Genomic DNA, 9,676 nt, shown 5'->3' with positions numbered 1-9,676 from the left:
AAGTAAAGATTTTGTGTGTAAGCAGTTGAAAAAAACTGTAAATGCTTACAATTCAAATACACAGATGACTTTCCTGCCCAGTGAACACTGAGATCAATGTAACTGTAACAAAAAACTCTTACTTGGATTCAGGAATTATTTTTGCAGCTCAATGTCTATTACAACATACATAAATTCAATTACAGATACAGATGTATAATTCAGCAATGAACTTTTGGGAAAAAAATAATTTTCATTTTACTACTGTAAAGTAATCCTGCAGTAAATGAAACGTACTAGAAAAGTTCACATACCAAAGAATTGTATGAACTTGGCATGTACCACAGTACATTAAAAAATAAAATAAAAAAAAGTAAATTTAGCATCCTCTACATTTTTGTCCAAATTTCATTACAATACAGTACTATAGCAGTTTATTGGTCTCCTGACACAAACTATATCTCTAGGCAGTCATTTCTCAGTTCTGCAAAAATGCAGTACATATAAAAAAATGGTTAAAAATAAAATTTGACAGTCACATGCTTGAAGATGTACAACATGTGCTACAGTTTACTGTACATATAGAATAGTGACATTTCCATTATCTAATGTACTGTAATTATACTGTATGTGTAAGTATAAAACCCCTGTAGATGATTAGAGATTCTGATTGGTGTGTCATCAGCAGTGTTGGGCTAGTTACTCAAAGAATGTAATATATTACTCATTACTAGTTACTCATTTCAAAAGTAATATTGTTACTTTACTTATTACTTTCTGGCAACAGTAATTAGTTACACTATTACACAACAGTGCTCAGATCATCTTTTTTCCTGACAAAATCAATATAATGCAATATTTATATCTGCTGAATGTAAGTTTTTCCATATTCCAAGGTTGCCTGCTGTACTGGGGACATCACATGCATGTGCGAGTCAATATTATTACTGAAATCTTATTAGTAATTAGTTACACTACAAGCTACTGCAAAAAGTAATATTATTACAGTAACTAAGTTACTAGTTACTGCCCAACACTGGTCATCAGTTTTGCTACCTAATGTTTAACTTACTCATTGTTAAACTTTTTGAGAAATGTGTCTTTGTTTTGAAAACTGAATGAATGGTTTGGGGAAAAAAGTGCCAACTAAAATCAGTTATATTAAAAGACGTGTTTTTGCCATTATTTTGCGTTTCTCTGTCATCGCCGCGGCTGAAAAGTAGCACACAATTCTGGGGTGGCAGGTGCAGGGGCGGAGCCAGGGGGTGGCCAGGGGTGGCAGTGGCCACCACTGACCTAAGCTTGGCCACCCCACTCACAACTGCAGTTTTTGTCGCTTTTTTTCTTGACAAGAAGTGCATTTATTAAGACGCGCAACCGCCGTATCTCTTTACGACCACATCTAACGGGAGACTTTTCAGACGCGCACTTCAACATCGCCTCAGCGCCAGGCGCAAGTCAAACGAGCGAGGAAAGGAACATGTGCCAAATGAGCTTCAGTAGAACAACAGTGAACTGCGTCTGATGAGATGTTGTTAAGCTATATGTCAGAAAACAAACTTTCCTGTCCTGTCAGCCGCACTGTGCTCAGGGTGCACACTCTTCAGTATGAGGCGCACGCTCTATATCGCTTAATCATAAATAAAGCACACACAAAAACTATGAGCATACAATGTAGTTCTGTCGTCAGTTAATTCAAAGAATTACCAAAAAGACGATTAAAGTTACAAACTGTGCATGTAGGCTATATGCATCACATTAAAGAACGTCTCTCAAATGCATATAAAATAGCCTATATTCTGCAACTCGAGATCACAATATAAGGCAAGCTGATAGGCTATGTATTATTTCTTTTTCTTAGGGTGGCAGTTGCCACCCCGTGCCACCCCGGTAGATCCGCCCCTGGTTTACACCTTTATCTCCGTCAGCATAAGGTAGATTTCACGATGTTTGTTAGATCATTTGTAATTGCATGGAAGCTTTAACGTATAGAAAGCATTTTCAAATGGTTACTTTTCGTAAGGGATGTACCTGCTAACGGTAACTTTTGCCCTGGTTTCTCTGACAATGACGTCGTCAATATCGCTTATCAATTTGAGCCTGATTGAGACCCAGAGATATTAGTGAAGAGGATCGCGCAGAACCTGTGCAAGCACGGCTCTTAATGGTATGTTTTTTGTTTGTTGTTGTCTCATACTTTTAGATATGCTGTTATTTGTAAATGCTATGTTAGCTTTTAATATACAGTTTTATCCTGATTAAAGCTTTAATACGAAATTAGTAGGCTATTAATAAATTAATTTGTAGCCTACTACAGAAGAACACAAAAGTGGCTTGTAGGTAAATTTTCAGACGTTTAATGAGGCTCAGAGGTGGCATGAGTGCAATTAAATTCATAAATTCATGTGGAGATTAATGTTTTAAATATAACATTTTGAATACAGAAATATTAAATAATTTAAAGGGGTCATATGATGCGATTTCAAGTTTTCCTTTCTATTTGGAGTGTTATAAACTGATTGTGCATAGATAAGATCCCTGAAGTTGCAAAGACTAAAGTCTCAAAGCCAAAGAGATATTCTTTATCAAAGTTAAGACTCTGCCACGCCCCCCTAAAACGGCTCGTTCTAACACGCTGAACATTAAAGCATGTCAACATATTCTGTTACACCAAATACACCAAATAATGATCTTTAAAAAAGCATCATATGATCCCTTTAAAAAAGCATCATATGACCCCTTTAAGTAACTGAAATTATACGCTAAAAATTTAACTAAATCCACAAGCAGGTGGCGGCAAGTCACTGATTTTATCACTGAATCATTCATTCAATTGATTCGTTCGAACGGCTGAATCATTCAGGAATGAAGCAAGTGACTGTCTTTATGAACGTTTATCTTTATGAGTGCGTCCATGTATAACGCTTCTCAAAAACTGTAATCTCCATATAGGTCAGATTAACTTTTTGCATTACAAACTCTAGCGGACAGACAGTAAAGCCACTTAAGTGAATGTGCATATGTATTTAAGTAAGAGACTATAAAGCAGTTTTTGAGGTTGCTGGTGTTCCTTCATCCCCAGGGACCAGTCCAACATTTGACAAATGTTCTGATAAATGAGAGAGACAATCTCTCGTTCTATATCACACCCAGACACCTGTAAACAGGCCAGATGTTTCTGTACATAGAAACACTTGGCATACATAATAATTCAACATAAGTCATCTTTTCAGGACATTCAGAAAATATTCAATACTTTAAATTGAGTTGCTGCTATAAACGTGAGTTTTGTCAAAATGGTTCAAATGAGTTTGTCTCTCTGATTGTCCTAAAGCAGCATATGGGCAAAGGTGTGAAGTATTCATCCTATGTGGGTATTTGATCAGCCATGAACACACGGGCGCTAATTAAATAAAGGAAAATGAAGGTGTGGCTGCTAAAACTATTTCACAGTTAGTGGTTGACAAAAACCACAAATATTTGAAATGATTGTGAGTAGTGTTGTTTTTGGCGGCCTGTTTTAATTTTAGTTTTAGTCTAGTCTTTGTGTGAAACTGTCATTTTAGTTTTTATTAGTTTTAGTCACGTTCATACTCTTTTTAGTCTAGTCAAGTTTTAGTCAACTAAAAGTTTTTGTAAACCACATTTAGTCTCGTTTTTATTCGTCAACGATATTGCATTATACATTTAATTATAGTCATCGTCACATGACCAGCATTTTCGTCTAGTCTCGTCTCGTTTTCGTCACGTGATAAAGGTTCGTTGACGACGATATTTAGTCATAATTTTCGTCGACGAAAGCAACACTAATTGTGAGCAGGTGTTTTTGCTATTCAATGCCCTAAAAAGGACCGTTTTGTTCTTAGTGTGAAAAATATTCTGCACTATAAAGCACCTTTTGTATATTGTAAAGGTTCTATGGATGTTAAAGGTTCTTCATGGAACCATATGCATATGGCAATAAGAATGTGTGTGCAGTCTGCTTTTTTTAACAGTTGACTGAAATGTCATGCCGGCCAAAAAATAATTTTTTAAAACTTTATTTACATATGCACATATAGACATATGCAATATTCTGGTCTTCATTATTAACAACTGAGGAGAACTTTGAAAAATGTTGAGTAAGTGTAAGAAAAAAGAAAGCAATATTTCTCCAGGCTAAAACACTTAGTTTAGTTGATTCCTCCATTCTCTAATTGAAGGTTACAAAAAGACAGCACAAAGAGGAGGGTTTGATATTTTCTTCCCATCTATGGCTCTGCATCCAGAGAAGAAGTCCACACTTAAGACTTTTTAACAGAGAAAGGAGTAAAGAACAAAAAACACATGATACACAACCAACTTTAAGCCTTTCTAACCTTTCTCTCTTTGTCTATCCATGATGTCAAGTTTACCTTTACAAGCAAACACTTACACATTCCAATCCAGTCCAGTCATTTTACCCAAAAGAGATGAAAAAGAGAGAAAGAAGCAGACGGAAAGACAAATGGAGATACAACATAACAAGCTGCAATAAGTTTATCATTCTCTGTGGTGTCAATGCTGTGCCAACAACTGAAGATTAACATCTGTCAGTGGGATGTGGCCCGCACTAATCAGTGAGGCTGGGTGTTTCACAACGCACGTCTAGTGTGTGAGAGTATGCATGTACGAGGCCTAAAAAATTAATAGCCTTCTGCTCATCTTTCAGTTACATTATTATATTCCTGTTTAGGGAAGGTATTCGTTTCAATTGATCATATCACTCATCCCCCTCAAAAGTCAGCAGACATTCTCTGCGTCTCTCCCTCATGCCAGAGTCTGATCACTACAGCCTCTTTGGCTTTGATTCATGTGCATCTGAGAGAGCTGTCAGAGCGGGTGAGGTAAGTTTATACTGTTTATATACCGGCTGCTCTGTGGTCAGTGGAAGTCATTAGCATAAGCTCCACCTACTCTTTCATGTCACACCATTTGTTGCTGCTTAGTTGGAGTACAACAACTCCTCTGAGTAAGAGTTAAACTATTTCCTCACAAAGCAGCGATACACCTGCAAGCATATTCCTTTTTATTACGTTTTTGTTCATCTTTCGGCTTGCACAAGCTGTTTTGAATCATGAAATCTCTTGGTCTCATCCTATTAATGCATGATGTGTTGGCCACAAGTGTCCCATTTTGACAAGTCAAACTTTTCAGTTAATAAAACATCCAGTCAGGCTGAAGCTGGGGTTACGCAGCATTGGTTAAAAGACAGCAGGACATGTGCAAAAAGCACTGACCAACTGATATAAATTCATGACATGTATTTCTCAAAAAAACTCATTTTGGAACAATTTGCCATGTATTTATTTACTTTCTCTGCAGCAGAATCATACCTAATTGAAGTTCATAAGCTGTTTCTGGGAAAGAAACTAAACAAAACTGAGGCATAGTATGATCATTTGATGTTTTATTTAGCATTTATATGACAGAATCCACGGTTTTATATGAGTGGACAAGCTTTTTTGTTGAAAATAAGTGTTTTTAACATTCATACCTTGATATATCATGTTAACCGTAGGGCTCAAGTGAGCTTGCTGGTGTAGAAATGGCCCACACATTCATGAAATCTCATCTAAGTGATACTTACCCTTCACAGTGTGCACTGGAAATTGTGTCTAATGATCAGCAACTAATTACTGTCATTATGTGAAACAAGATAACACATTCTAGTAATTTGGTGACAGTCATTTCTTACATAATTTGCTCACCCTCATGTTGTTCAAAACCAGCATGACATTCTTTCTTCATAAAAACATAAAAGAAGATATTTTATGAAAATTTGGTATGGACAAAAGTCTAGTATGAAAGTCTAGTATGGACCAAAAAAACAAAAAACATACTGAGACACATCTTCATTTTCTTTACAAATTCATACATCTTTTGTGTTCCAGAAAGCAAATCAGGTTTGGAAGTCAGTTGAGTAAAACAAAATAATAGTACAATGATCAGTAAAAATAAAAATATGTTTTCTTTCAGGTCCTCTTTGGTGTATCTTTGTTTTTCTCATTATGTCTATTTTGCCGGTCTAAGGCAAACCCCTCGAGGCAGTAACGTGGATGATTTTGGGGGCTCTTATGCCACTTTTCATAGTTTTTCCTCTGTCAACAGCAGGTGCACAGAGATGTCCCTGGGCCCATATCAGCTACTGTCATCAAGGATGAATTAGCTTTCATATTTAAACCACTTATATTTTAATATACCCTTTTAATTGTAGTACTAATTAATGTTAGTACTTAATGCTTAAGGTGTCTCACTCTCTCTCTCCAGGTGGTTAAAGTTTTCTTATCTGAACTATTCCTGAGTCTGGCTCTGCTCTACGGCCTTCATACTTAAAACTCCCACTAACACACACATTCATACACTCAGACACAGATGAAAATGCTCATACAGGCACTGGCACACATGCCTTCATTTCTACATGGTCCTAAAATTCAAGCGTTTCGGTTTGATGTCTACAAAAGAATTTCTTTGCGTTAATCAGTAGCACTATATTTTTTGCCGAAGTTCGACATTACAGACTCTGTCTGCCCTAGTAAAAAATAAATATACTTAAATGTATTTGAAATACATTTATTTCATGCTAAGTATGTTACAAATTCATTTTCATATTTATGTACTTAATAAAATGTCCTGCAATTGTACTTTTAGTACACTAAACTGGTATACTTGAAGTCTAACTAATTTTGTACTTAATGCACTTTAATTGTGCAGAAGTAGTGCTAAAGTCCAATTAAAGATATACTTAGTATATTTGATTGTGCTAAAGTGGAACTATTGCAAGTATGCTTAAAGTACACTTTAAATATTTGGAATTTGAAGACCGATATTTTTCAAAGATCATACAATCCTCATCAAAAGTGACATTAAAACACATTTTAGACTTAATATTAAGAGAAATGTGCATTGTGCACATGTAGTATGCCAAATAAAGTTTAATTATAATTTTTATATCAGTAAGTCTCGAGTTATCTCTCAGTAAATATGTTAATAGGTTTGAACTATACTAACTATACTTAGTATGAAATAAATGCATTTTAAATATATAACTTTTTTACTAGGGTGGGCACCTTCATAGAACAACATCTGTCTTAGACTTAAATATAAAGTTGGACGTCAAAACACATACACATGCATCTTTTTAGAGGTCAGAGCAAATCTATGCTGCAGATAAGGATGTGTGTGAAGTGGAAGAGGACAGGAACGGGCTGAGATAAGATTCAGGGATGAGGTGATCACATGGACGACCACGACAGCACTCATGACAACAATGGCCAAACTATCTGTGAAACGGTTTTGTTAATATAACATCACGATGTTCTGTAATTTGAGTTGCTTAAGATCAGTTAAGGGACAAAACATTGTCTCTGACCTGGTCCAGTTCAGACACAATAACTCTTGACAGAATATAAAAATACTCCTTCATGCACTCTCTCCCATTTTCTCTATCTGTTTTTTCCTCCTTTACCAAAACCACTATGACTGCTATGCAAGGCTACAGTGCCCTCCTACTCTCTCTCTCTCTCTCTCTCTCTCTCTCTCTCTCACACACACACACACACACACCAGTCTCTGCAGTTATCTTTTCATCAACACATACACACCAATCTCTTGCACAAAAACTTTTCACTTAGCTTAACAATTTCATAATAGTTTGTGTGTGATAATTTTCAAGAAAACTGATACCTCGTATTCTCAGTCAGGTCAAATAACCCTTATGGAACAAAAATATATGGGAATATACTGCATAATGCGTTATATTACATAATACATTTCCATACATTGGAAACTAGTGCTTATATTTTTCAATATACAGCAATGCATTGAAAATATATGGCTATATATTGATATAGAACTGAAGACAAGGATAAATCTAATATTCATAACTTTGGTAACACTTTATTTCGATAGTCCACTTTAGACATTCTATTAACAGTAAATAACTTTGCAACTACATGTCAACTAGCAGTTAGTAGAGTATTAGCAGACTGTCTGCTTAATATATAGGCTTCACTTTACAGATCAATATTGGGCTACAGAGCTGGACAGAGAAAGTGGTAAACACCCAGAATCTTATACCACACACACTGATGCAGATGAGGATGTCTCATATAATGCTTTACTCTACTTAGTAAATAGGGTTACATTTTATTTCGATAGTCCACTTTAGACATTCTATTAGCAGTAAGTAACTTTGCAACTACATGTCAACTAGCAGTTAGTCGAGTATTAGTAGACTGTCTGCTTAACACTTAAGACTATCTTCTAACACTTTCTTTGTCAACATTCTACTAACCCTAAACCTACCCTGTCTACTCTGAGAGTTAGTAGACATGTAGTTGCAAATTAATGATAATTAGTTGACATGTAGTTGACATGTAGTTACAAAGTTACTTATAGTTAATAGAATGTCTAAAGTGGACTATCGAAATAAAGTGTAACCATAACTTTTGATCCTTTATTGAATATCTTGCACATTGATCGCAGAGGTGGACAGTGACGAAGTACATTTAATTAAGAATTGTACTTAAGTACACTTTACTTGAGTATTATTTTTCTGGAAACTTATGACTTTAACTTCACACTACATTTGAAAGGCAAGTAACATACTTTTCACTCCACTACATTTCTATCAAGGTCCTCGAAGTAGAAAGTTGTTACTATGTAGCAGCTTTGAAAGTCAGTGGGTGATTTTTTTTCCTTCTCTAAAACGTCACTTTTTTTCAGACAGTTTATCAGTAATCACTCTTGTAAGGCTACATGAAGTGACCTCCCAGCATTTTTTGAACACTGACCATTTGCAAATGTGATATTTATTTACAACAATTCAATAATAAGAAGTTAATATTGTGGTATATATTAGACACAATATTGTCCGATTTTGCAAAATTGTGTACATGAAAATATTATAAAGCTACAGGAGAACTGTTGTGCATCTCCTAACAAAGCACAATAGTTGTTTGACTTGAAGCAGCACTGCACAGACTGTTCTGTATATGACATCAAAGTGCGTCGAGAGCGATTAGAGAGCATTTTTGAATGTTTGTTTTGATGTCAAATAAATCTTGCTGTTTTGCTTTTTTGTTAAAGCAATGTTGCTGTTGTACAGTTATACAGTTGTATTGCTGGGGTTTAAAGCAGGTATTATTTTTTTTCTTATCAGTCTGTATTTACAACAATTTCACATTTGAACCAAGTGGATTTTACAGCAGTCCACTTAGTTCAAATGTGGATGAATGGCTACACAGAGATGTGTGCACACTGCCAGAGCTGCTTTTGTGGGGGTGGGCTAATATTTGACAGGCAGTATCTATACTTTCACTCAAGTAATGGAATTGTGTACTTTTGTCCACCTCTGTATAGATGTTACCATATAAATGTGAATTTTGAAATATTAAACATGTATATCATAAATGATTGTTAAATAAAAGAAATACATATTTACATATGTGTGTATATACTGCATGAGTAAACATATTTACATTTAGTCATTTAGCTGACGCTTTTATCCAAAGCGACTTGCAAATGAGGACAATAAAAGCAGTCAAAACTAACAAAAGAGCAACAATATATAAGTGCAAATGACAAGTCTCGGTTAGTCTAACGCAGTACACGTAGCAAGGTGTATATATATATATATATATATATAGTATATATATATATATATTATACACACACA

General features: G+C 35.2%; 1 protein-coding gene across 1 annotated transcript in view; it reads right to left on the bottom strand.

The window, feature by feature from the left end:
• LOC107718662 (uncharacterized) overlaps positions 1-5,714 on the bottom strand; it is a 14,466-nt gene extending 8,752 nt beyond the window's left edge. Inside the window, exon 1 of the mRNA XM_016525854.1 lies at positions 5,709-5,714. Coding sequence (XP_016381340.1) covers positions 5,709-5,714 — 6 coding nt within the window. The remainder of the gene's footprint in view (positions 1-5,708) is intronic.
• Positions 5,715-9,676: the final 3,962 nt, after the last annotated feature.

Source organism: Sinocyclocheilus rhinocerous, unplaced genomic scaffold (genome assembly GCF_001515625.1).
Source record: "Sinocyclocheilus rhinocerous isolate Xijiao unplaced genomic scaffold, SAMN03320098_v1.1 scaffold873, whole genome shotgun sequence".
Taxonomy (NCBI): Eukaryota; Metazoa; Chordata; class Actinopteri; order Cypriniformes; family Cyprinidae; genus Sinocyclocheilus; species Sinocyclocheilus rhinocerous.
The sequence above is the reverse complement of the archived record's forward strand: the minus strand, read 5'-3'. Positions and strand labels throughout refer to the sequence as shown.